At 56.5% G+C, this 27,118-nt stretch overlaps 1 protein-coding gene and 3 non-coding genes across 5 annotated transcripts; all 4 read left to right on the forward strand.

Moving 5' to 3' along the window:
* Positions 1-216: 216 nt before the first annotated feature.
* TTLL10 (tubulin tyrosine ligase like 10) lies at positions 217-26,927 on the forward strand. 2 transcript variants are annotated; one of them, XM_038537571.1, is made up of 16 exons: positions 217-579; positions 9,446-9,595; positions 10,076-10,141; positions 12,438-12,841; positions 13,530-13,610; positions 13,695-13,830; positions 13,959-14,077; positions 14,261-14,390; positions 15,609-15,694; positions 15,965-16,136; positions 16,772-16,943; positions 17,434-17,574; positions 23,841-23,957; positions 24,268-24,361; positions 24,656-24,745; positions 26,647-26,927. In XM_038537571.1, the coding sequence occupies exons 1-16, from the start codon at positions 239-241 to the stop codon at positions 26,727-26,729; spliced, it is 2,382 nt and encodes a 793-aa protein (XP_038393499.1). In that variant the 5' UTR covers positions 217-238; the 3' UTR covers positions 26,730-26,927. The 2 variants fall into 2 exon arrangements, with proteins under 2 accessions (XP_038393499.1, XP_038393500.1); XM_038537572.1 differs by lacking the exons at positions 217-579; positions 9,446-9,595 and adding an exon at positions 9,693-9,895 and having other exon boundaries at positions 15,953-16,136.
* Positions 4,438-4,517, forward strand: MIR200B (microRNA mir-200b). The gene has a single exon (NR_049454.1). It is a non-coding gene; the product is annotated as a microRNA mir-200b (primary transcript).
* On the forward strand, positions 5,101-5,190 carry MIR200A (microRNA mir-200a). Its single transcript, NR_049455.1, has one exon. It is a non-coding gene; the product is annotated as a microRNA mir-200a (primary transcript).
* MIR429 (microRNA mir-429) lies at positions 6,547-6,631 on the forward strand. The gene has a single exon (NR_049213.1). It is a non-coding gene; the product is annotated as a microRNA mir-429 (primary transcript).
* Positions 26,928-27,118: the final 191 nt, after the last annotated feature.

Consider the following 27,118-nt stretch of genomic DNA (forward strand, 5'->3'; position numbering starts at 1 on the left):
TGCATGGCAGCTCCTACAGAAGCCTTCCTCCCTGGTTTTTGTTCAAGCTGGGCCCCGGCAGCAGCGGGCGGGCGAGGCGGGCGAGCTGGGCGAGGCGGGGGCAGGAATGTGTGCGGGGCCTGCCGCCCGCCCTGCCGCTGCGTCACGTCGCTGCCTCCCTCCTGGCCTATGGGAGCCCAGGGGACACACCTGTCGGCGGCCAGGAGCAGAGATTGGTCGGCAGTGAGCAGGCACCTGCATGGGGCGGGGTGAGGCCCTACATGTAAGGCGAGCCTGGGGCCACCGTCTCTTCCCTGCCCTGCCCTTCACAGCTGCAGAAGGACCCGCCACAGCCTCCATTGTTCCCCGTCGCTCTCCAAACTTCCCTGAAAGACCAGGCCAGCTGTCCACCTGCACACGTGTAAACCTAAGAGTTCCCTTTGTGAGGAGCCTGAGCTGCGGGAGGCAGGAAGCTGGTCTTTTCCAGGAGGCCGGCAGTCCTCGCCCGCCTCCAAGCCGCTCCGAGTTTGGATCTTGGTTGGGGGCAGGTTGGGCAGAAGCCAAACCTGGGCACCCAGGCGGTTCACCACGGGCTGACAGGTATTCGGGGTGACTGGTGCCAAAGCTTCTCTGATGTCTGTTCTGAGGCCTGGGGGGTCCTGGATGCAGGGACAGTGCGGAACGTGCAGGCCAGGCTGCAGGCCAGGCTGCCGGCCGGGGTCGGGGAGCGGCCTCCCGCCGTCCTTCAGGTGCAAGACCTGTTGGGGCAGGCAAGCCGGGAGGCGGCGGCCAGCAGCCTGAGGAGGCTGCTGTGTGGGGAGAGTCCTTCGAGTGGCTGGCTGACCCAGGGCAGACAGAGTGACGGTGGCCAACGGGCTCAGACGCGGGCCAGGGTGATCCTTCCCCTCCAAGGAGGTGCCCCTCTGGCTGAGCATGAGGGCTGTGGGCTGCAGAGCTGTCTCAGGCTGGCCGGGGCCGCTGAGGTCGGCGGGCGGAAGCAGCCAGGCAGTGGGTGTCCTCTAGCCACCCTGAAGGCAGCTCATGGTCACTGGCTGCCAGGGTTCCCGCCTTCCGCCTGGTGACGGGACCTTCTGGAAAGCTCCCCTGCTGGCCGCCGATGTGCCAGCTCCCAAGGCCCCTTGTTTCCTCGGCTGGCGCAGGGTGCGGGGAAGGGCCTGGTGGGGGGGCTCCGGGGTGGGATTCCGCAGTTTGCTCTCGGAGGGAAGGGCTTGGCTCTGGCGAGCAGGGCTCGGGATCAGAGCCGGTCTGACCTGGATTCAGGCCTTTCACGCCTGCGTCTGAGGCGCCAACAAAGCCGGAACCACCTCGGAGAAGGTGCGGGCCAGCCCCTCACCCAACACCCCTGCTGGGGCAGGTCCTCGGCTGTGTCTGTGGTCACGGCCCACAGACCCGAGCCGGAGCAGAGTGCGGCCCCGCCACCTCAGCGGTGTGTGCCCGGCTTTGAACTTGCCGCGTGGCTGCCCCAGAGCGGCTCCCACAGATCCGAGTCACTGGCTTTTCTAGAGGTGATAACATTGCTGCGAGGAGATGCTAACTGTCTGGGGCATAATGCAGAGCTCATGGTTCGTTTAGGGCACAGAAATACCATGTTTTCATTAATCCAGTGGGAGCATTCTAGGCCTTTTTTAGGCTGTCTGAAAATTTAGGTCTGTTTTGTTTTGTTTTTTTCTAGTAACCCAGATGAAATGCTTACAAGTCAGAGCAATTGGCAGGGTGTCGAATTGGCCAAAATAAGTGCAAAGCATTTCCTTTATGAAAGTGCAAAACAGCTGTAAGATAGGGACACCGTCCACTGTTACTTTTCCGACATTTTGGTCATTTGCAAATGCCTTCTCTGCAAAACCAGCGCGTAAGACCGTCTCTGGCGAGTCTGAGAGGAAGTGAATGGCCTAAAGGGGTCCCCCACCCCGAGGAGCCTCTGTGCCCCCGGCTGGCCGACGGTGGGCGCGCCCCGGGAGGGCTGCGAGCCGGTGCCCGCCGTGCCCTCCCTCCGTGTGCGGGAAATGGCGGCCGTGCAGGAAGCGCCCGGGTGTAGTCGGGCCAGCGCTCGCCGCCCCTCACCCCCAGCGGCCTCCGGGCCTGCGGGCTGATCTGCGCAGCACACAGGGGTTGGGTTTCAGGGCTTTGTTCTGTGTGCGGCCCTCAACGTTGATTAAGGCCCGTCAGGCAGGTTACCCCGCAAGTTAGGTTTTCACGCCAGGATCGCCAGGATCGCGTTCCCCACCCAGCTCTGTGCCCGTGTAGGTGGGACGGCCAAGGGCCGGTGGGAGAGGAGCCTGGAGGGTGCTGCTCTGGGCTTCTTGATTCATTCCTTGATTTTTCCGAGCTGAGCCTGCTTGGGATGGTGATGATTAACCAGACCCCACATCCGGGACCGACATAAGGCTGGCTTCCCCCTGCGACATCTGGCAGAGAAAGCTCCATTTAGGCAGTCTGAGACTGGGAGGGTTATTTTCACTTTTTGCGTATCACCCCATAAAACTTGCCACTCCTGTCTGCCCCAGACGTGGGACGCTTGGGCTCTTGACCTCGCACTCAGCCGCAATCAGAGGCCAAGGCCAGGTTCTGGGTTCAGGAAGAGAGTGGGATTCTATCCTGGAACTTAGGAGGGAGCACTCTGCCGCCCACCTCCCCCCGACCTGCCCCGGCTCTGTCCCCGTGTCTGTCCGCGTGTCCGTCCACGCACCTCTTCACCTCCCAGGTGAGAAGGTAGGGCTGATGGTGGGCAGCAAACAGCTGGGGAGGCCTATTCACCAGGCTCTCAGCCAGGCCATCTCTGGGCCTGTGGGGACTCCAGGGTCTCTGGCGCTCCCAAAGTTGGGCCGGCCCGGAGTGGCCAAGGACACTAGGGACTCCAGGCCCTGGCTCCAGAGGCCACCCAGCGGGAGGCCAGTCTGTGCACTGTGGGCTGGCTATGAGGGAGGGACCCTGGATACCCAACCCCCCACTGCCTCCCCCTGTAGCCTGGCAGCCGAGAGTGGAGCTGAAATTTAACTCACCTCTGAAAGCAAAGTTGAGATGGTTTCACTTAGCTCAGAGAAAGGTGAAATTGCCTACCTCCAGCACACTGATTTTACAGGGTCCATGAGAGAGACCTTGAAAGGTGACGTATGGAGCCAGGACGGGTGGGAGGTGGTGACAGGGGCACAGGGCAGGAGCCTGACAGTGAGGTCCATCCCCTGAGCCTGGACATACTCACCTGGAGGCCTCCTTCCCAGGTGGAGGGCAGGCATCTCACCTGTCCCCCCAAAACGGCCTACATTAGGGTCGGGTCCCCTCAGAAATGTTGGCCATTCCCAAGGACAAAGCCAGAGAACTCGGCCTTGGCCAGGCAAGTGGACACAGTCTTTGTTGTGGTCAGCTGGACAGCCTGGGGGGAATGGGCATGGGCCTACACCCCCTCCCTACAGCCTCTGTGGGTGGAAGGTGCTGGAAAACTTGAGCTGCTCTGGCCCTCTCTCCGGGTCCAGGTGTCACGTGTGGCAGGCAGAGAAGAGGCAGAGGGAGGAAGAGCCTCCTCTGTTTTTCCAGGGCAGGGGCCCCAGGTGTGGGCATGGAGCTGCCCGCCTCCTTGACCCCACTCTGAACTCCAAGGACTGGCCTGGCCTGTGCAGGCATTGTTCGGGGGCCGGGGGCTGCAGTTGTCATCCTGTGTTCTGTGCTCGGGAGCAGGAGTGACTGCACTCTTACACCCTCCTTCAGGCCCACTGCCAGCTCACCCTCAGACCGCACAGCCAACAGCGGCCAGAACCACAGGGCCTCGGAGCAGTGGGGCGGGCACACAGAGCCATCTGTGACCTGGCTGGTGAGCAGGGTGCAGGATCTGGCCCTGAGGAGCTCCTGCCCTGCATGGGGGATGGGTCCTGAGGGGGCCCCTGGTACCCTCCTGCCTCGGGAGCCGTGGCCTGCTCCATCCTTGTCCCAACACCCTTCCACGCCCTTGACAAGGGCAGGAGGGGGCTGGGCTGGCGGCAGCCGTTAGGGTGGCGTCCAGGAGACAGAGGCTCATTGTCCGGCCTCAGCAGTCCTCCTGGTCTTAGACACACTCACATTCACATTCACCTGGACCCTGAGGGGGCCGGGCCTGATGTCCAGGCCTTTCCCTGGGACCACCCTCCTGTGGCCAGGACATCTGGCTCTCCTTGGTATTCACCCTACACTGAGAGCTGATGGCCCCGCTGAGCCCGGCAGGGCTGGCTGGGCAGGAGGTCACCTTGGGGTCCTGGCCTTTGAGGGTTTCCTGGCACTGCAGTCCAGCCTTCCCATGCTTGGTCCTTAGAGCTGTGGTCTGCCTGGCACTGGGGCCTCTCCTGAGACCCCATCCCTCTCAGATTCCTCCCCACCTCTGTGCCCCAAGAGGACTTGGTTCTAGGTCAGGCTGCTGATCACCTCCCATTGAGTCCCCAGCTGGGCGGCCCCCAGACCCAATAGGGGGCGGCCATCGCCATCTTACTGGGCAGCATTGGATGGTGTCAGGTCTCTAATACTGCCTGGTAATGATGACGGCGGGGCCCTGCGCGCAACGACGGGGCCGCCCTCCCCCACTCAGCCCCCACGCCCCTCCCTCTCCCCACGCAAGCTCTCTGCAGGCCACAGCTCCCCAGCAGATACCCACAGAGTCAGCCCACCCACTCAAAGTTCCCACATCCCATCCTGCCAGGTGGGGCTATGGGGCAGAAACATGACCCCTCCCCCGGGCCCAGATGTATCCCAGCACTCCTTCTTGGCCCCCCAGAAGGAAAGCTGTCCTGCAGCTGCACTGAGCAACCCCCAACCCAGGCTGATCCTGGATTAGGACGCTCAGGTATCTGGGCTCTGCCCACAGTCCCCAAGCAGGTGCTGCCACCACACCTGGCAGGTGTGGACTGAGCAGGCGACAACAAAGCGTCTGGAGGGCAAAGGCAGCCTGGGCCCCGGGGTGGCCCCGGGGTGGGAGGGCCACCTTGCAGACTGGCAGCAGCTCTAGCCCCAGGTCTCCTTGCTCTGCAGGGAGGCCTCCCCACACAGGGATCACAGGGATCCTCACCCACTTCCATCTGAACCCTGCCTACCCAGGGGTGGACCCCAGAAGTCTGTCCCTGTCCTCGGGCCGAGGCGCACCTGGGCCTCTGTGGGCATCTTACCGGACAGTGCTGGATTTCTTGGCTTGACTCTAACACTGTCTGGTAACGATGTTCAAAGGTGACCCACTGCCTGCCCACCAGGAAGCAGCCCGAGGACACCCCGTCCTGAGCTCTTGGCCTCCACAGATGGGCCAAGGCCCAGGGCTGGCTCAGGGATGGGTCGACAGGCCTGTCTCAGCACCACAGCCCAACCCACCTGCAAGCGGGCACCCCTTTGCTGTCCCACTGAGCCCAGGCCGGGGGCCCCGATTCTCCCTCTGAGCAGAGTTCTCAGAGTGCTCTGATACCTGGGAGAGACCAGGAGGATTAGGACTCCAGGGCTGGAGAGGACCACCAGTCCTGTCCAAGACACCAATATCGTCCTGGGGGCCTGGCCCACACCCCACCCTGCCTGCCTTGCCCAGTGCACATGCTATGGCTAGGCTGAGAGCTTTCAGCACAAACAGATGTTGGGACGGGGTCAGCAGCCACAGAAATGTATTTTCTGGCTGGTATGGAGCTGGCAGCAGGCAGCATGCCCTTCTTCCCTTCTCAGCCCCTCCTGCCCACCGTGCAGGGTCAGACGTCCCATTGTGGGTCCTGGGGCACCCTGGCCGGCCCTCTGGGAGCTAGCCCGGCCCTTAGAAGCCCCAGCCAAGCAGGGCCAGCCATGGGCAGTGACCTCTCTCACATCAGGACTGTTACCCTACAAAGGGGAACTCACTCCCTTGGTCAGCCAGAGATGCAGGAAGGACAAAGGTGTGGCAGGTGCCCCGGCCCAAACCCACAGGCGGAATGTAGTAGACACGCTGTGCTGTTTCCCAACGAGGACAGAGTCTCCCTCTCCCCCCACCAGCCCCCACGGTGTTGCAGTTGAGAATGAGAACATTGTCCAAAATCAGTGAGGCCGGGATGGCCTTTGTTTTATCTTTTTGATCTGAAGCCAGGACGCCGGTCTCCAGGCCTGCCCAGCTGACTTGCACAGGGGCGGCCCTTCTGGGCCCAGGGAACCCCACCCTGCACTGGGTCCCAGCGGGCCTCTTGGGAGGGAGGAGGGGTCTGTCCCTGGCCTCATTGTTACTCATTAACCAGCCAAGAACCATTCAGGAACCTGGTGAGGGTGCCACAGTGAGCATACTCAGAGTCAAGTGCAGGGAAATCAGATTGCCCGCTCCCCAGCTACACCCACAGACACACGCACCTAGAGGCTGCTGGGGCTGCTGGGGCTTGGATCTGTGGGAAAGGCCTCTTCAGGGCAGCCCCGGGCAACACAGGTCCTGGGAGGCTCCAGCCAGACACCAGGGGATAGTGGCTCCTGGGGACCACTCTGCAACTCAGAAGGGTTGGGGGTCTCACGAGGTTTCACTGCTTCCTCAGGGTGCTGCAGGATGGGCAGCGCACTCCTGTCCTGGAAGTGCCACCGCCTGGAGGCCGCCCGCACCACAGCCTGCTGATGGGCGTCTTACCAGACACGGTTAGATCTGGGTTCTGGTGTCTAATACTGTCTGGTAATGCCGTTCATCCATGGCCTGACCACCGCCGAGGAGGAGCCCCTGCGGGGACACCAGGGGGAGGACGAGGCCTGTGGGCCCGCTCGTGGCTGAGCCAGGCGGTGCACACCTGCCCAGGCCCGGGGCCCCTGTGTCCCCTGCAGGGCACAGGTCAGGCAGGGTCCTCCCCAGCCGCTGTGACCCAGGCCATGACCCAGACCAGGGAGCCCTTCCCAGGCTTTGGCCTTTCTGTCATAGCCATGACGGATTCTCTGCATAATAAAGGGTGTGAGGTATGGAGGTGGCTGGCTTCTCTTCCTCTCAGGTGTGTGGGTGAGTGGGGCTGCAGGGTCCAGCGGCCCCACCCTGAGGGTCTGCCAGCAGGTGAGGCAGACACCGTACTGTGCTGTCGGCACTGCCCTGAAGCCAGAAACCAGCCCAGGGGCCATAGTCAGTCACTCTCCTGGAGCCCCGCCTAGAGCCCTCTCCAGGGAAGTGACCTCACCCCTCACCCCTCTACACACCTGAGCCCGGCAGAGCGGGGCCTGAGGACGACAAGACCAAAGCAGCCCCAGATCTTCAAACTTCCAACCCAGGGCAAGGCAGGGCATGCAGAGCCAGCAGCGCACCCATGCTCTGCCCCTCGCCCCAGGCAGCACCAGGACACTGCAGACTGCTGGCGCAGAGACCCCCTGGATAAGACCCTACCCCTCTGCCTAGAGCAAGAAGCTCGGGGAAAGGGTGAGATGGGTAGTGGAGGGGGTGCAGGCCACCTTTGCTTCTTCTACAGCCTTAGCCCAGGGCCCCACCCGGTCCCCACAGGCCCATCTCCAGAGCTTAGGGAGCACCCTCCGGGTGCCAGACCATCACCATGGGGGTCGAAGGGCAGGCAGCCCTTAATCTTGGGCTCCCACCCTGAAGCCCCCTCCCTGCTCCCCTCTCCTCTACCCACTAGGTACTCATGCACATGTCCCCTGTCTAAAGTAATCCTCAAACCAAACTTCTGGATGCTAATCCATCCTCAGCCTCAGGGCTGACCCCTAAAGCCCCTTCCTTCCCTTAAGAATTCTAATTAGGTCCTAGGGTCTACGTCTGGCCCAAGTGCTCAGCAGCCAGAGTCGAGGAGGAGGGGACCTCTGGGGACTCTGGGGAAGCTCCTCCCCACCTTCTCTCCTTCCATTACCAAATCTCTCCTGAGAACCTTTTGCAGATTCGCACAATCCTGCATACTGTGGGGAAGAGGAACATGCCTGAGAAGGAGGGGCAATGGTGATGAGGCTGGGAGGCAGGGCCTGTCAACTAGGAGGGCTGCCTGGGCAGTCAAGAAGGTGGTGCTTGGGTGGGGGAGTGGGGTTACAGTGGCCCAGGAAGGCCTCTAGGAGCAGATGTCCAAGAGGGCCATGCAGACACCTGCAGGAGCCAAGCAGAAGTACCAGAGGCCAGGGGCTGCACGCCATCAGACAGGAGGACTTCCAGGCCCAGTGTCCAGGTGGCACAGCCTGGTCCCAGCAAAGTCACCAACTACACAACCAGGCAGGAAGTGGCTGGGCCGTTCCCCTGCACCCCCAGCCCTGCAGGAAGGGCTCGGCCCCCAGCCTGGAGGCCCTGGGCTGCCCACTTGCCCCATGGCAAGTTAATGATTCCCCTGCTTCGCTCCAGGGTGCAGATGCGCAGTGACGTGCCCAGCCCCAGGCCATTATCATCATGAGAAAGGCTGGGGCGGCGCCCACACCATCCAGTTGGACAGGTTATGAGGCAGGGTTTTGGAGTTCAAGATCTTGTGTCGGCAAAGGCTGGGGACCCAGGGTGGTGGGCTGGCCCAGCCTGGGTGCCTCCAAGGGGCCTGGGCCCCCAGAGTTGATATGGGGAGGGAGCACAGATTCTGGAGGGGGTTCTGTGCTCAGGCCACCAAGAAGACCAGGGGCCCCACTCCCCATACCCACCGCTGCCCCAGCAGGCCCAGGCTGGGGGCTTGGCTGGATGAGCTCTCTGACATCCAGGCTGATGCACGGCCACCTCAGGGCAGAGTCAGAGACCATAGTCCAGCAGGACGGACCCCTGGAGCCCCCAGCACTGGCACAAACAGGCAAGGAGCCTGGGGGTGCATCAGCCTCTGTGTGGAGTCAGAGAGGCCTCGCCATTGTGGGGGTCATCCACAGGACCTCAAAAGGAGCAGTTTAAGGGATATGTTTGTCTCCTGGGGCCATGTGACCAATAACCACAGACGGGGGGCTTGAAATCACAGAAATGTATTCTCTCACAGTCCAGGAGGCACAAGTCAGAGATGCAGGTGGGGGCGGGGGGCACTCTCTCCCATCTCTAGGGGACACCCCCTCCTGCCCTTCCAGCCTCCCTGGGCTGTGGCCACACCAGCCCCTGCTCCCGTCTTCACGTGGTTTCTCCCGGGTCTCCTCTCTCTTTCTCCCTCTTGTGAGGATGCAGGGCCTCCAGCTAATCCAGGAGGATCTCCCTTCAAGATCCTTGACCACATCAGCAAATACCCTTTTTCCAAGTAAGGTCACATCTGCAGGTTCTGGGGCTTCAGACATGGGCTCATTTGGGGGCCACCCTCCAGCCCCACAAGTTAGGGTACCATAGGCAGACACAGCCTTGAGACCCACAGGACACTCTGAGGGTAATGAGGCTGTGTGACCGGAGGGCTGACACTACACAGGAGAGGCTGTAGTGACAGGAGATGAAAGAGCACAGGGTCAGGTCCTGGGGTCCTACCATGGATTTGGGGGTCTTCGGAAGGCTGCGGGGTGCTCCTGTGGAGGACCCAAGGCCCAGGTGGGGACCATGCACACCATGGCTCTGGCTCTGGCCAAGCCCCATCCTCCCTCCCTCCCACAGCCCCCTGCCCAGCTCCCCTCAGAGCCTGGCCTCCTGTGCCTGCCCTGCTCCCCTCACCTCTGGGCCACAGGGTTGCTGTTGCCCAGAGACTGTTGCCAGGCCACCACTGTTGTTCCCCCGGCAGAGGACTCACACCACTTTGCTGGGCAGGTAAGAGGGAGAGGTGGGCCAGCGGCGCGAGTCCTTGCTGGGCGTGAGGGCCGTGGCCACCGTCCTGTGCACCCTCTCCACCGGAGACCCCGTGGGTTCTCTCAGGACTCTGCCCAGGAGCAGAAGGGAGATGAAGGAGGGTCAGGAGAGGGGAGTCCTGACTGAGATGAGCCCCCTCTGGGGGCGACCCACACCCCCAGAGCTGCTGCATGAGGATCACGAGCCCTCGGGCCAGGCCGAGAGGAGTGCACCTTCTGGGGGTGGTGGCTCCTCAGGACGAGCCCCCTTGCCCAGAACTAGGTCTGTCTTCCCGGACCAGCCCCACACAGGCCGCCCTCCCAGAGAGTCCACCCCCAGCCAGGAGGCCCCAACCCACCCAACAGTGTCAGCACCTCCCAGCACCTATGACGGCACTCGTGTGTCTGAGGAGAAGACGCAGGCAGGACCCTGACATCTCCTTTGCTTGGACATGTTCTGCAGGTTCACCGGGGTCTTCCTTTCATCACACCAGGGTGCTGCTTCCTGCCGGTCTTTTTACCTCACCAGGTAAAAAGTTTATTTCAAAATTTACTGTAGAGTCGAGCTGTCCCCTGCCCCCGGCAGTGCGGTCCCTGCTTCCACAGCCCTGTCTTGTCTGGTGGCCATCCTTCACCCGTGGGATCAACGCATGCCCTCAACGTCTCTGACCACAAAGCTTTGTCTCTGTATTTAGAATTATGTCCAGAGAAACCCTGAAAAGTGCAAGCGCTAAGGCAGAAGGCTCACGGAGCCGGGAGGTCTGACACCCGCACCACATGCCCACCTGTCACTCCACCAGCCTTGTGCAGACACCACAATGCACCGCCTGCGTGCCCACCCACAGTCCCTTTTTCTGCCCTTAATCTCTGTTAACTTCAATGACAAGAAACAATAACTCATGGCTTACTTCTCTGTGAAAGTAATAAACCTAGGTTTTCCCACTAGCAGCAGAGCACTCCTATGAAGGCTTTCGTAAGCTGAGATGGCGCAAAGCAAAAAGCCAAGTGCCATTAATTTATATGGAAAAAAAATCTTAGCATTCCCAGACCCTAAAATAACTTCTCTTAGGCTTTTCTGAAACCTTAGGATACGTCTTGCTAGTGGATGCAAAACCCAAATCGAGAGAAGCCCAGAGGGCTGGACGCAGGATGTGGGTGTGCCCCAGGAAGGAATGGGCAGGCCCAGCCGGCTGCTCATTGGCCCTAGAGGACTCGTGGAAATAGGAACACACCGTTTCCCCTTTTCACCTTTCTTTGTAAAAGCAGGTCCTAACGTAGGTCTTCCCTAAAAGTGAAGAGGTATAACCAGGGCCTTCAGACGTCCACATAAAGTTAGGGAAGCCAGCTCAGGTGCAGCCCCATCTCTGCTGTGCTCACATATCCATCAGCTTTGGATGGTGGAGGACAGGTTCGCTCCACTGCACGCAGTCTGCTCTGTCCAGAGCTCACCATCACCCTGTTCTACACCTGCTGTCTTCCTGCTCTTCCCAAGTCACGCCCAAATGCCCCGGCAAGTCCTCGTTGACATGTGACCATCCTCACAGCTGCCCCGGTTAGGCTGTGGCCACTGCCGGCCTGCATTACAGATGAACAAAGTGAGGCCCAGATGCACTGGCCGGGCTGCCCGGGAACTGGCCCAGGTGCTCTGACATGCAGCCCCCTAGCCCCTCCACCTCTCGGGGCTCCTGCCAGTCTGGCGCCCGCAGATGCCAGCTTAGCTCCATTTTCATCCTTCTGCCATCTCTTCGTTCTTCCTGCGCTCTCTCCCAGAACTTCCGACCGTTCCATTGCGTTTTCCATCTCCACGAGCCCTCTCACCCCTGTCCCTTTGTTGTGCCTGCAGCCAACCCCCTTTCAGGAAGCCAGTCTCCTCTTCACCACCTAGCACCTTCCAAGGGTAGGCTCCCTTGGGTCCCGTGTCTCCCACGCACTCACACTATCTGTGTGCGTGACCGTGTGTGGGGCTCTCACACCTGTGAAGGTCTCTGTCAGATGCGTGTTGACTTTGGGGCCACTCACCCATGAGTGCTGAGGGATGGTACTGAAGATTAGTATGTTGGGTGGGGGTTCCTATGCCCCCCAGCAGGACTCCTGGGACTTGCTGCTGGGTTCTGGGCACCTTGTGGAGGGGGCCAGGGTCTTCCAGCCCATGTGGAGATGGCACCCACAGGTATTCTCCCTGCTTTCAGCAGGCTTGTGACCCCCCAGCCATGCCGGGCCGGGGCCAGCACCCACATTTAGCCTCCTCCAAGGAAACCTCTCATTCTGCGTAGGCCAAGACTGAGGCAAGGGATTTGGGGTTGTCCACAATCACTCTGCCCACCCTCAGCCACCAGCCCAGCTCCCATAGTCAGGATGACAGCTCTTCACACTTTATCCCTCTTCTGTCCTACATGGGGATTGACTAGCCTGTTTCTTGGCTGACCAGCTGGTTTGTCTGCAAAATGATCGTCCTTTCTGAGGGACGACTCTCTGCTGGCACCTGCTTTGTCTTGCCGACTCTACAGTGTGCTCGCCTTTCTCCCCCTTCCGTGTTTTCAATGCTTTAGAAAGTCCCTACCTCCCAAGCAGCCCCCAAATTGGGAGGGGACCATTAATAAATGGCTAAAATTCCCTGAAATGTTCCCAAGTTGGCCGCATGGGAAAGGGTGCTTAGAAGGGGACATGGCCATTGGAGCAGGGCCTGGAGCAGCAGTGAGGATGATCTGGACACCTGACTGCCAGGCCTCATGTTGCAGAGCCACCTCAGCTCCGGGGAGGCACCCCACCTAGGGCCAGCATACCCCTCCAGGCCCACAGAGACCTGACAGCAGCCCTCCTTACAGCCGGCACCACCGAGGCCAAGCATGGCAAAGCCAGACAGACGGTCCCTGCAGAGAAAGCCTCGCCTGGGATAAACAGGATGTACAGATGGCCCTGCCTCCACAGGGCACCAGGCACCACAGTCACCACAGAGACAGGAGCCCGCCGCAAGCTGAAGCCCACGTCCAGGACGCCAGGAGGCACTCCTCCCCAGGGCTAGGACCACAGATGGCCCAGAGGCCCCACAGACGGGTTGGGGTGGTGTCCTCCCAGAGGTGCCCTTGCCCCGGGGTTTCCATGCCTGCAGCCCACAGCCATAGCCGCTTCATCCACCGTCGGGGGCCACCCACTCGGACCCATGTTAGTGGGAAGAGAGGCAAGCGGTCCAGGATGGCGGGGGTCCGGCAGAGCCACCCCCGAGGGCCAGGTGAATGCAGCTCCCAGCTTGGCTCCACCCCCATCCTCCAGCCAGTGCCTCGCTGGGGCAGGCATCCCATCCCCAAGGAAAGCAGTCCCATGGGCAGACCACATATAGCCATTCTCTGGGCGAGCGGCCAGAAGAAGGCCATGCACTGGGTATGAGGTCCAGGCCAGCTGAGCAGGGCAGAGGGCAGCACGACTGGGGTCTGAACAGGCACAGGGAGGGAGCACAGCTGCCCTCCATAGTCTGGGGGCACCACCCTGATGGGCAGCCATAGCAGGCATGGCCCCTGCCTGCCCCAGAACCCAGCCTCTGTCCAGGACAGCCTGGCCCCATTTCCCTTGCCTGATGTGGGTCATCCATGACATCATGATAGACATTGTGACCCTCCTGAGCACATCCCAGCACCATGTCTCCTCCCAGGTCCAGCCTCACACCCTAGCCCTCCCCTGCATGGAGTCCCTGCCCTGTTGGTAAGCAGGGACCCTGCCCACTCCAAGTCTGGCCCTAAATGGTGATGACTGCCTGCTGGCCCAAGATAGGTTCAGGCCCACTGGTCAGGACTCAGCCTAGGCTGAAATGAGCCCAGATGACTGGGGGAACTGCCCAGAAGCTGCTAGAAACAGGCAGGATGGCCAGATTCAGGATGGGCACCTCCCCCAGCGCCCCCCCTCGGACCCCACCCTGTTCACAGGCTGGGCCCATGAGAGACCAATGAGGAGCATCCAAGAGGAGCAGCTCCTACACTCGCTGAGCCAGCTGGGACAAGATGCAGGTGGGCTTGGGGCAGGGCTAAGGGACAGGAGAGCCTCCAGCCAGGCCAGAGCCTCTGACCGCAACCCCTCCCACCTGGCCACAGACCTCCTGGATGACACTGATGTTGCCAGGCCTCGGACCACTCTCCTGGAGAGACACCTGTTGGAGGGGGAGAAGCAGCCACACAGCACTGGGCAGGGGCCCTACTTCTACATTGGAGGGACCAATGGGGCCTCCATGTGAGTGGGGGGTGTTGGGGAGTCAGGCTCAAGGCCCAGCCCAGCCTCCACATCCCCACCCCCAGCATGCTTACCCACTCCCAGGTCCCTGAGACCCCCAGGGTCACCGCTGCCCCGTGCCCCTGCAGAATCAGCTCCTACTGCAAGAGCAAGGGCTGGCAGCGCATCCAGGACAGCCGGCGAGAGGACTATAAGCTGAAGTGGTGTGAGGTCAAGTGCAGAGACAACTACTACAGCTTCCGGGAAGGTAGCAGGGGAGGGGCCACGGGCTCTGGCCTGCAGCCAGCAAAATCCTTCTGGTCCTGAACCAGGGGCAAAGGGATGCCATTGTCTTCCATTCTGGGAGGTGGAGGCCATGGTGGGAGGCTGTGGTGGCCTGGGCAGCCCTGGCCCACAGCTCTGCATGCCAGCCAGGACTTTGCCGTATCAGGTGAGCAGCTGCTGTACCAGATTCCGAACAACAAGCTCCTCACCACCAAGATCGGGCTGCTCAGTGCCCTGAGGGAATACTCAAGGGTTGTGAACAAGATCCACAAGACATCACTATGTGCCCAGGCCAAGTAAGCCTGCCCTCGTCCCCCAGGGCACCCACCATCAACCCACCACATATCCCTGTGTCCTTCAGAGCAATAATACGTCGTCCACATACCCTGTCCCATGAACCCATTCACTGTCCTCTTCTAGGCTCCATATGCACCCCATCCAACAGGTCCGTCACTGGTCCTGACCCTCCCTGGAATCCATCCACTCACCGTTCTGTCTCCTTGCCTGCCATCCACTGCATCTACCTACCCCCATGGACCACCCAGTGATCTGTACACACACCCACTGTCGTCCACCCACCCACAACTGTTCCCCCAATCCTCCCATACCCACCACACAGTTGTGCATGAACAACTGTCCACTAATCTGCCTCCCCGTCCACCCCCACCAGGCAGGCAGCCTACCTGCTTACCCGGCCATCCATGACATCACCTTTACCTGTACATATCCAGCTATCCACCTATTTCAACAACTACCCATTTCAACAACTCTAGTCTACTCCCTCCAGGCATCTATCTACCGGAACACTGGCCCATCTACCTACTTCCAAAATCCATTTATACAACTACCCACCTATCCACATCGCCATCTATTCACTTCTCCAGACACCCACCAATCCATTCTCCATACACTACTAAGTAGCCACTCAGGCCAGGCCCTGTGTCCCCCCTGGGGTACAGATCTAGAAAGGACGCAGCATTTTTCCTTGAGGAGCTTACATGGAACAGCCCAGAACACCTCTGGCCACAGAGGTAGATGCTGAGCCATTCCGCCCTAGATGGAAGGATGGCCTGATGGTCAACGACAAGGGGTTAAGGGCACCCCTAAGACAGAGGATGAGGTGTGGACTAGGCAAGCATGTTCAGGGACCTATGCAGACCACTCACTGCATGCTGGACACCGTCCTGGCCTGGGGACACAGCTCTCAACTGTCCGCTCACAGTGCCTGAGCCGGTGTGGGTTGGAGTGCACCGGTGAGGTGGGAGAGGGGCCAGGGTGTGGGTGAGGCAGCCTACAGCCTGTAGAGAGGCCAGGTTACAAGGACCCAGAAAACACTGCTCCTGGCAAGGGAACAGCAGGTGCAGGCGTTGGCTTGTGGGGCAGAGGCAACCAGCTTTCCCATGGATACTGTCCCCCTGCTCCCGCAGGTCAGTCCCCTAGTGAGGCTGGCTGGCCTAGCTGGGGGGAGGGGACAGCCCGCCCTTCGACCCCACCCCACCTCCCTGCTCCCCTAGGGTCCTGAAAATGGAAGAATTTTTCCCAGAGACCTACCGTCTGGACATCAGGGATGACAGAGAGGCTTTTTTCACCCTCTTTGATGGTGAGAGGAGGCTGGACGCCAGGCCTGCTCTGGGGAGATGGGTTCAGGGATGGACAAGGACCAGGCAGGATTAGGGCAGGGCAGGACCCTGCGAGGTCACGGGGGTCGTGGCCATGGAGGGGAAGGGTGGAGCCGGGGGGAGGGGCGGGACCATGGCCTGGAGGGCAGTTGGAGCATGGGTGTGGTCACCCCGGGGCGTGGCCAGGGCCGTGACAGGCGTGGTCAGAGTGGGGCGAGGCTAACCTGGAGCTCACGCAGCTGTTCCTACAGAAAATCAGATATGGATCTGCAAGCCCACTGCCTCCAACCAGGGCAAAGGCATCTTTCTGCTCCGGAACCAGGAGGAGGTCGCTGCTCTGCAAGTCAAGGCCCAGAGCATCGAGGACGACCCCATCTACCGCAAGATGCCATTCAGGGCGCCTCAGGCGCGGGTCGTGCAAAGGTGACATTCAGGCTGGGGCTGACCATGCGCCCCTCTGGTGCCTGGGAGGGCTGGGGGGACCACAGGGCCCATAGAGGAGTCCTTGGTCATGGAATGGGGCTGTCTGTATAGCCAGCAGAGGTGAGGGTGTCACATCTTGTCCAGGTTGCAGAGGAGATGCCTGCTCCTCTATACACACACACACACACACACACACACAGGTTCCTGGACATAGGCCAAGCCTGGGCCCTGCCTCTCTGTCCTGCAGGAAGGCCAGCGTCTCCCCCAACCCCAGCCCAGCCAGCCCAGCCAGCCCCAGCCGTCAGGCCTGGAGCCAGAGCTGACCACCCCTCCCTTGCTCCCTCTTCCAGGCAGTCCTCCCTGCCCACGGGGCCCAGTCTGCTCCCACCCTCAGGGCATCTAGTGAAAACCGCACCTTGGGGCACCTCAGACATGTGCAGAGGGCTGAGATTCAGGGGCCAGGTCTTCCCTCCCAATTCCCTGAGCTGTTCAGGCTCAGAAATGTCCCTTCAGAAGAAAGGGCCCACAGATCACACCCGGGACAACTGGTGCTGAGGAAGTGGTCTAGGCCCAAGTGAGGGCAAGGGAATACAAACTAGGCTGGCCATGTACTCAACCCCCATGCGTCCCCCCAGGTACATCCAGAATCCACTGCTACTGGATGGGAAGAAGTTTGATGTGCGCTCCTACCTGCTCATTGCCTGCGCCATGCCCTACATGGTCTTCTTTGGCCATGGCTACGCCCGCCTCACCCTCAGCCTTTATGACCCCCACTCCAGCGATCTCAGTGGCCACCTGACTAACCAGGTAAGGGTAGCCCATAGATGAGGGCCGTCTCTGCAGCCTGGGGACACAACCATTGCTTGGAACACAGAGAAGAGTTCAGGTATGGGCAGAAGCTCAGACCCAGAAGTGGCCCACTCTCTTTGATGGTGAGAGGCCGCTGGACGCCAGGCCTTCTCTGGGGAGATGGGTTCAGGGATGGACAAAGAGTGGGCACAATTAGGGCAGGACCAGGCCCTGAGAGGTCACGGTGGGGTGTGGTCATGGAGGGGAAGGGTGGAGCCAGGTGGGCCCTGGGTAGAGGTGGAGCCTGGGAAGTGCAGTTGGGAGGGGTCTCCATGAGGAGCTCAGCAAAGAGACCCCTGTGGGCAGAGGTTTCTATGGAAAGTTCTTAATGAGAAGGGTCCACATGGGGCCTTCCAGGAGGATCTGTGGGAGACTTGGTGGTTGAGAGGGTCACTGGAGGGTCTGGGCATCCTGGGATGGTGGTCTCCAGGTGCTGTACTCCCCTCAGTTTATGCAGAAGAAGAGCCCCCTGTACGTGCTGCTCAAAGAGGACACAGTGTGGAGCATGGACCGCCTCAACCGCCACATCAATGACAAGTTTAGGAAGACCAAGGGGCTCCCCAGAGACTGGGTCTTCACCACCTTCACGGTTTGTGTGCTCCTCCCCAACACCAGCCTGTGGGAGGGGGCTCAGGGTCAAGACCCCTTATGGTCGGGGCGGCAGGGCCACTGGACACAAGGTGCTCAGACAGTCCTGGGGGCTGTGTCTGTGCTAGTGTGTGTCAAGTGTGTCTCTGCATGTGAGCTTCTGAGTATGGCAGCTGGCCTCTCGAACGAGTCGCCAGTTACCCGCCCTCCCCACTTCTTCCTTCCCTCCCTCCTCCTCCCCCCTCCTCTCCACTCCTTCCCTCTCCTCCCACCCTTGATAATTTACACAACATGAAATTCACCATTTTAAAGTGTGCAGTTCAGGAATTTTTAGTATATTCACAAAGTTGTGCTATGATCACCACCTGGATCGTCAAACAGAAAGGGCCACACCCATTATCAGACACTCCCCATCATCTCCCCCAATTCTGGACATTTCATAATAATGGAATCATACAATATGTGGCCTTTCCTGCATATGTCAGTACTCCATTCCTTTTTGTGACTCAGTAATATTTCATCATAGGGATGTACAATTTGTTTGGATAAACATTTGTCACCTGATGATGGACATAGGTTGCTCCCATTTTTTGTCTATTATGAGTAATGCTGCTGTGAATATTCATGTGCAAGTTTTTGCATGAACATAGTTTCAGTTCTCTTGGATACATAGCTAGGAATGCTACTGTGAGGTAACGTGGTAACTTATGTTTAACATTTTGAGGAACTGCCAACTGTTTTCCATAGGGGCTGCCATATTTCACATTCCCACCAGTGATGTAGAAGGGTACAATTTCTCCATATTCTCACCAACACTTGTTTTTTTCCCTCCCTTCCTTCCTTCCTCTTTAGTCATCCAGTGGGTGTGAAGTGGTATCTCATGATGGTTTTGATTTACATTTCCCTAATGATCATGTTGGGCATTTTCTCACATGCTTATTGGCCATTTGTAAGTCTGTTTTAGAAAAATGTCTATTCAGATCATTTGTCCATTTTTCTTTGTTAGGCTATAAGAGCTTTTTACAGATTCCAGATACTAGACCCTTATCAAAAATGTGATTTGCATATATTTTCCCCATTCTGTGAGTTATCTTTTCACTTTTTTGATAATGTCCTTTTCCTTCCACAAAAGTTTTCAATTTTGAAGACACCCAATTCATCTATTTTTTCTTTGTTATTCATACCTTCAATTTCATATCTAAAAATCCATTGCCAAATCCAAAGTCATAGAGATTTGTATCTGTGTTTTCTTCGAAAAGTATTACCATTTTAGCTCTTACAGTTAGGTCATTGCCTCATTTTGAGTTAATTTTTGCATATGGTGTGAGGGACTCAACTTTATTCTTTTGTGTGTGGATGTCCAGCTTTCCTGCACCACTTGTCAAAGAGACTGTCCTTGGCACATTAACGAAAATCAATTGATTAGGTATGTCTGGGTTTATTTCTATCAATTCTATCCCATTGCTGTGTGTGCCAGCACACACTGTTTTGATAGCTCTTGCTTCATCCATTCTATGAATGTGTTGTATTACATTGACTGATTTTCCTGTATTACTCTTGCATTTCTGGCATAAATCAAACTCAGAAGTGATATATTAACCTTTAAATATGCTACTGGATTTAATTTGCTAGTACTTCAATGAGTATTTTTGGTCTACACACATAAGCAGTATTGGTCTATAGCACTCTCTTGCATGTTTGTCTGGTTTGAGGTGTGTTTCTTTTCTTCTGTTTTTTGGAAAGCTTGTGAAAGGTTACTGTTAATTCTTTCAATGTTTGGAAGAATTCACCAGTGAAGCCACCTTCTCCTGGGCTTTTCTTTGTGGGAAGGTTTTTTGAATGACTAATTCAACTTTTACTTGTTATAAGTTATTCAGATTTTCTATTTCTTATTGGGTCAAGCTTGTTACTTTGTCCATTTCTTTCAAGTTATCTAATTTGCTTGGCATAGCATCCTATGAACAATTATAATCATTTTTATAATTATTTTCGTCTCCACATAAGGTCTTTCTTTCTTGATTTCTTGAGTCTTCATTTTCTTGGTCAATCTAGCTAAGAGTATGTCTGTTTTGTCAGTCTTTTCAATGAATCAGCTTTTGGTTTCATCTATTTTCTCCGTGGTTTTTCTATTCTCTATTTCATTTGTAGCCACTCTAATCTTTATTATTTTCCTTCCTTCTGCTTGCTTTGGATTTTCTCTTCTTTTTCTAATTTATTAGGGTTAAAAGCTAGGTTATTGATTTGAGATCTCTTTTTTTTTATATGTGTTTACAGCCATAAATTTCCCCCTAAGAACTGATTTTACCGGATTGCATGAGATTTTGTATGTTCTATTTTCATTTCATTTGTTACTAAAGAGTGTGCTGTTTAATTTCCGCAGACTTGTAAATTTTCCAATTCTCCGTCTCGTTGATTTTTTTTTAAAGATTTTGTTTATTTATTCATGAGAGACACGGGGGGTGGGGGCAGAGACATAGGCAGAGGGAGAAGCAGGTTCCATGCAGGAAGCCTGACATGGGACTCGACCCTGGGTCTCCAGGATCACGCCCTGGGCTGAAGGCAGTGCTAAACCGCTGAGTCACTCAGGCTGCCCTCTCTTGTTGATTTTCAATTTCATTCCATTGTGGTCAGAGCAAATACTTGGTGTGATATGCACCCTTCCATAATCATTGAAACTTGCTGTATGTCCCAACATATTGTCTGTCCTGGAGAATAGTCAATGTGCACTTGAGAAGAATATGCATTCTGCTATTGTGGAAGGAGTGTTCTGTAGATGTCTGTTAAGGTCTACTTGGTTTACACTGCTGTTTGAGTTTTCTCTTTCCTGTTCATCTTCAGTTTAAACGTTCTATTCAACACTGAAAGTGGGGTATTGAAGTCTCCAACTATTATTATTGAATTGTCCATTTTGTCCTTCAATTCTGTTTTTGCTTCATGTATATTGAGGCTCTGTTGATAGGTGCACGTATGTTTACAATTATTACATCTTCTGGATCTATCATTTTACAGTGTCCTTTTCTTTATTTTCTCTGATATTAGTAAAGCCATTCCAGCTCTTTTGATACTGTTTGCATGATATACCTCTTTCCATTGTTCCACTTTTAATTATTCTTTGTTGTTGCCCTGAGGATTACCATTAAAATCTTAATTTATATCAATTTAGTTTCAATTAATACCATGTTAATATCCATAGTATTAAAAAAAAAAAACCTTGTTCCTATATAGTTCTTTCCCTCCCTTTATCTGTTACTGTCACAAATTACAGCTCTATATATTGTGTGGCCATCAACATTGATTTATAATTTTTACTTTATTGAGTTGTTTTTTAAATAAAAGAAAAAAAGAATTACCAAAAATTCATGTATATATGGCTTTTAAATTTAACTATGCTCTTTATTTTTTCATGTGAATTCAATTTATCATCTAGTGTCCTTTCATTTCAGCTTGAAAGGACCCTAAGGCAGTTCTACTAGTGATAACCTCTGGTTTTTAAAATCTAGGAACGTCTTGATTTCTGCTTCATTTCTGAAGAATAGTTTTGCCAGATATAGAATCCCTGGATAACAGCTTTTCCTTTCAGCCTCTGAATATGTCATCCCATGTCCTCTGGAATCCATGGTTTCTGATGAGAAGTTGGCTGTGTATCCTGTCAAGGATCCCTTGTGACTCATCACTTCTCTCTTGATTTCAATAGTCTGTCTTTTGAAAGTTTGCTTATGGTATAGTGGATCTCTGCGTTTATCCTAACTGGAGCTCACTGACCTTCTTGGGTGTATAGACTATTTTTTTTTTTAAATCAAATTTGGAAAGTTTTCTACCATTATTTCTTCAACTATTCTTCCTGCCTGTGACTCTCTTCTTCTGGGACTCCCATTATCTATGTTGGTCTGCTTGATGGTGTCTTACAAGTCTCTGTAGCTTTGTTTACTTTTCTTCATTCCTTTTTTCTGTTCCTCAGACTGGATAATCTCAATTGACCTATCTTCAAACAATTCAAATCTACTATTAAGTTCCTCTAGTGAATTCCATTTTTCATTTATTATACTTCTCTTTTTTTTAAGATTTAATTTATATGTTCATGAGAGACAGAGAGAGGCAAAGGGAGAAGCAGGCTCCATGCAGGGGGCCCAATGTGGGACTCAATCCCAGGTCTCCAGGATCACGCCCTGGGCCAAAGGCAGGCACTCAACCGCTGAGCCACCCAGGCTGCCCGTTTACTATACTTTTTAAATCCAGAAATTCTTTGTAGTTTCCTTTTATAATTTCCGTCTCTTCACTGATACTCTATTTGATAAGAAATCATTCTCATATTCTTCTTTAGTTATTTTCAAGTGAGGTCTTCTGGGGGCCAGCAGAAAGCACACAACAAATAGCTACAATTCTTTGCAAATCAAGTACATTCTGTCATCTCCAGTACTGAGAATTTAGACTTTTTTCAAGTCTAGCACTGAGCTAGGAAGTAGGGGATAAAATTATGGCAAGTTAAAATGCTACAAAGCTTGCTCTTCTTACCAAGATTCAAGATTTTTCTCTTTTTAAAGATTTTATTTATTTGACAGAAAGCATAAGCAGGGCAAGTGGAAGAGGGAAAAGCAGGCTCCCCTTTGAGCAGGGAGCCCAATGTGGGACTTGATCCCAGGAGCCTGGGATCACAAGCCAAGCCAAAGGCAGACACTTAACCAACTGAGCCACCCAGGCACCGCAAGATTTTTCTTTTGTAAGCACTACTCAGTTTGTTGTAAGCCTTTGATTAATTTCCAGAGTTCTGAAACAGTTGATTCTGATTACTTTTGCAGGTTCTTGTGTGTGTGTGTGTGTGTGTGTGTGTGTGTGTGTGTGTGTGTGACTTTCATGGAGTGATTTATTTTCAGATGTCCTTCCTCTGCCATTTTGCTGAGCCCTTGACCCACTCCGATGAGGCTTCTTCCTAGGGTGCCACTGAAACACTCACTGATGTCACAAGTGACCTCCATGTTGCCAAACCCAGACATCAGTTCCCAGTCCTCTTTGTCCCATCTGTCAGCCAATTTGGACACAACTGTTCATTCTCCGGTATTCTTTCCCTATGGCTTCCAGGACCTTGCCCACTCCCTCTTGGCCCCCTGTGCTGGCCCCCCATGTCCCAGCTACTGCTCTCTGGAGGCCTAGGGCTCTGCTCTTTATCTGCACCCATTGGTGATGAAAGTCTCTTGGCTCCACAATTAAACATCTAGCCCTGACCTCTCTCCTGAACTTGAGCCTTATATCCCAGGGCCTATCAACACCCCATCTGCAAGCTCATAAGCCTCCCAGACTCCATGGTTCTCCTTCTCTTCTCAGTTGATGGGGGACTTCATCCTTCCAGAGTCTCAGACCAAACACTTAGGGAGAACTCTGAGGCTCATAACCCATTCATAAACCAATCAGGTTAGCTCTACCTCAAAGTATATTCAGAATCCAGCCCATCAGCTCTACCTGCTTAAGGTAGGTAGATAATTGCATCTTCCTCATGTCCCCTCCATTTCTCTCAGCACAGCAGCCAGTAGACTCTATTAGGGCATGAATTAGTTATGCCCCTCCTCTGGTCCACCTCCCAGCAGCTCTGATATCAGCCTTAAAAGAAGGTGGTTCCCATGCCCCCATGATGTGACTGGCACCACTTTGGACTCATTTCCTGCTGCCCCTCCAGCTTGCTACAGCCCCAGCAGCCTCACTGTTTCCCCAATACCTTGGGCATGCTCACACTTACAGCTGTTGCTCTTCCCCCAAATTCCCCATCCCCTACCTCACAGACTTTCCATTCAGTCTTCAGTCCGATCACTATTTCCTCAATGAGACCAATACCCCATGCCCTTTTTACAACAACCACCTCAGAACCCTCCCAACACCTAACCCCACTTCATGTTCTTCATCAGCACTTATTGCTTGATATGCTGCACAAACTATGCAGTGACTCATGTATCACATTTGTTTTCTATCTCTCCTGCTACAACTGAGCTGCTCAAAGTTCTCTCCGTTCATATCTCCGGTACCTGCCATGAGGGAGGAGCTCCACATGTTTGCTGCAGGGATAAAACAAGAGTGAATGAGTTTCTAGCTGTGAGCCTGTGACTCAGTGTGAAAGTGTGAGCAGGTGTAGCTATGCAGGTGAGGTGAGGGCATAGGTGGGAGCACAGGTGAGGGGGCACAGATGGGAGCGCAAGTGAGGGGTGTGGCTGTGGCTGCTCAGGCCTGGGAGGTATAATCAAGGGGTGACATCCAGTCACCCCCTCCCTGCTCCACTCACAGAAGCGGATGCAGCAGATCATGGCCCACTGCTTCCAGGCTGTCAAGGCCAAGCTCCACTGCAAGCTGGGTTACTTCGACCTCATTGGCTGTGACTTCTTGATTGATGAGAACTTCAAGGTACCGCTGAGGTTTCCTGGGGCAAGTGGGCTTTGGTAGGCAGGTGCAAGGAGGCAGGGGCCACCTGTCTATACCCAAACCCCTCAGACAAGCCCATGGGGTGGAGTCTGCAGTCAGACACACACCCCCAAACCCCCCTCCCCAAGATCCTGCAGGCCCAGCAAGAGCCTTAGCCCCCTGAGCAAATAGGAGTGAGGCCACACAAAAGAAGTGGACTGCCTGGGATCACTAGGCCTTATGGGGGCCAGGGCCTCAGCCTCCTGTTGGCCAGGTGATGTGTGGGGACGGATGCTAACCAGTGTTGGGCCAGGTGTGGCTGCTGGAGATGAACTCCAACCCCGCTCTGCACACCAACTGTGAAGTCCTGAAGGAGGTGATTCCAGGCGTGATCGTGGAGACCCTGGGTGAGGCCCTTGTGCAGCCCCTACAAACCTCCAGCAGGCAGTTTGCCCAGCCTTGGATGTGCCATCCCACTCTCTTCCCAAATTCAGGTGCCCACAAGCTTAGCTCTCCGATGCCCTCGGGCCCCACAGAAGAAAGGCACCCCTGCCGGACCTCCCCACTACCCGGGTGCCTACCGCACCTGATCTCCACCCGCTCCCTCACCTCCTCTGCGTGCAGAACCTCCGCCCCAGCCCCGAACCGTGACGCCCCTCCCCGTCCCCTCCAACAATGCCCCCACTCACCCCCTCCCCCAGACCTGGCATTGGAGACCTTCCAGAAGAGCCTGCGCAACCAGAAGATGCTGCCTCTGCTCTCACAGCGCCGCTTCGTGCTCCTGCACAACGGTGAGACAGACCTGTGGCCGCGCCTGGGGGGCTCCCGCAGCGCCCTCCGGCCCCCGCCGCCCCGGGCCGCGTGCGAGGCCGACTGCTCGGCGCCACCTCCGACCCGCGCCGCAGACAGGCCGGGCGCTCGCAGGCCCGCGCTGCCCCGGAGCCCCCGCGGCGCGCACGGGCGGCCCCACTCGGAGCAGAGGCCCCGGGCACCCGGCCTGGGCCCGGACGGCGCCCAGAGCGCGGACCCGGCGCCTGAGCCCTGCGCGCGGCTGGCGGAGGAGGAGCGCGAGGAGCGCAGGAGCGCGGGCCACCGCGGCTCCTAGCGCCGGGCCACCAGCGCCCCCTCGGGACCTATAAAGACTACTTTGTTAGAGACGGGCCTCTGCGCCGATGGATGGCCCCAGGCGCTCCCGCGGGGGCTCCCCTGGACCCAGCGTCCTGCCCTCTGTCCTCGGGGGAGGGGGCTGCTGGAGGTGATGAGCTCCCCACAGCCGCCGCCTCTGCCCTCATGGGGCTGCCTCTATCCGGGAGAGTCAGCAGTTTCAGGGCTCCTCCAGACCACCCCGTGTCCCTCACTTACTGGGACCCTCCTGCAGCCCCACAACTCCCGCGATCCCTGCTGCCTGACTCTGTGATCCCCAGGAGAGGGTCTGGATGCCCATGGAGGGGAGAACTCGCTCACACCCACAGAGGCTGCCCCTGGGGCTGCCCTCACCCCTCAGGGCATCGCCCCTCTCAGGGGCCTGCATAGCACTTGGGCTCCGCTCCCCACTGCCGCCACCGCCCCTAACTTTCCCAAAGGCCAGACACTGAGGCCTGGAGGACCTAGGCCATGGGTGAGGGGACGTGGCCATGGCAGCACAGCCCTGAAGAACGAGCTCAACCAGCACTGGCCCTACCCTGGCCAGTCCCTGCATGGCTTCAGGTGTCCCCATTCCTCCTGGGCCCAGCCCTAAGGCCACAGGGAGATGCAGGGCCTCTGACGTGTCTAAGCCTCCTGCCACCACTGTGTCCAGGGCCAGTCATAATGCCTTCTCCACCTCTGCCCCCCACCCACCACCCCACCTCCTGGCCAGCTTGCACAACTCCTCATTTGCTCCCTTTCTTTCCCCTGCCCTCACCTCTCCAAATAGTTTCCCCAGCTCACAAATGCCCTCCTTCTGACTGGCTGGAACCCATTCTCTGTCCTGCCTCGGAGTGCTGGTGGGACCTGGGGTCAACAGGGGTCTGTTGTCCAGATGGGGGGGGGGGCCGGAAGTCAGAAGTCACAGTACCACTAGAGGGCACTATGCACCGGGCGGTTGCTCAGGCCAGGCAGCAGGCCTGGGGCCAGGGACTCACCTGTCCATCATTCACAAACCACCCACCCCACCCCTGTTGTACCCCTCACTCCACCCCACCCCCCATTTCCTCCACCCCCCACCCCCCCACACACATGATCTTGCTGCTGTGGCCTGGAATATGGGGCCCCCAGACCAAAGTCAAGAAGCACTTGTCACCATGTGCCTAGGGACCCTAGGTCCCCTCCCAGCACATCTGGTGATCAATCCTCACAGCTGGCCAAGCTCAGCCATTGCCTGCTGTGCAGCTGGGTCTGTTGGCTCTGCCATCAAAAGGCTGGGGAAGGAAGAAAACTAGCCTCCTTTGGGGTGGGGGTTCAGTGGCTGCCTGGGCCAAGCTGAGTACACCCAGGTCTTTGTAAGATACACACACCTTTGGGGTCAGGGCTGTGTGCCCTGCTAGCATTCAGGCTACTACACATTTCCTGATACGCTCCCCCTACACACACCCAGGCTTCTGTACCCTACCCTTTCTGGACACCCCATCCACCCTGCAAACCCCTGCCTACAGGTCCCCTGCCCTCCACATTATCTCTCAGTTCTTGATGTGGCTCATTGGTGCTTTCCCAGAGCGTTCCGGCTCTCCTCCCTGCCACAGTGGAGCCGTTCACCTGGCCATGCAGAGCTCACAGAGTGGCCTGAGGCCTCTGTGACACGCTTCCTTTTCCTGCTGCCTCCATAATCCCAGGCCCTAAGTGGGTGCAATGTGAAGAGAAGTGCACCTTAGCAGAACAGCTTGCCTTGTCCTAACTGAGCCTCCTCCCGGGGCTCCCCAAAAGGCCTATTTGTTGCTCTGGGGTCCCTGGCACCCCCTGAGAGCCCAAGTGTCAATAAATGAAGTTTCCCAAGAATCACTGCTGTTGGGCAGCCCAGGTGGCTCAGCAGTTTAGCACCGCCTTCAGCCCAGGGTGTGATCCTGGAGACCCAGGATCGAGTCCCAGTTCGGGCTCCCTGCATGGAGCCTGCTTCTCCCTCTGCCTACGTCTCTGAGCCTGCCTCTCTCTCTCTCTCTCTCCCTCTCTCCCTCTCTGCGTCTTTCATG

This window comes from Canis lupus, chromosome 5 (genome assembly GCF_011100685.1).
Source record: "Canis lupus familiaris isolate Mischka breed German Shepherd chromosome 5, alternate assembly UU_Cfam_GSD_1.0, whole genome shotgun sequence".
In the NCBI taxonomy this organism is placed as follows: domain Eukaryota; kingdom Metazoa; phylum Chordata; class Mammalia; order Carnivora; family Canidae; genus Canis; species Canis lupus.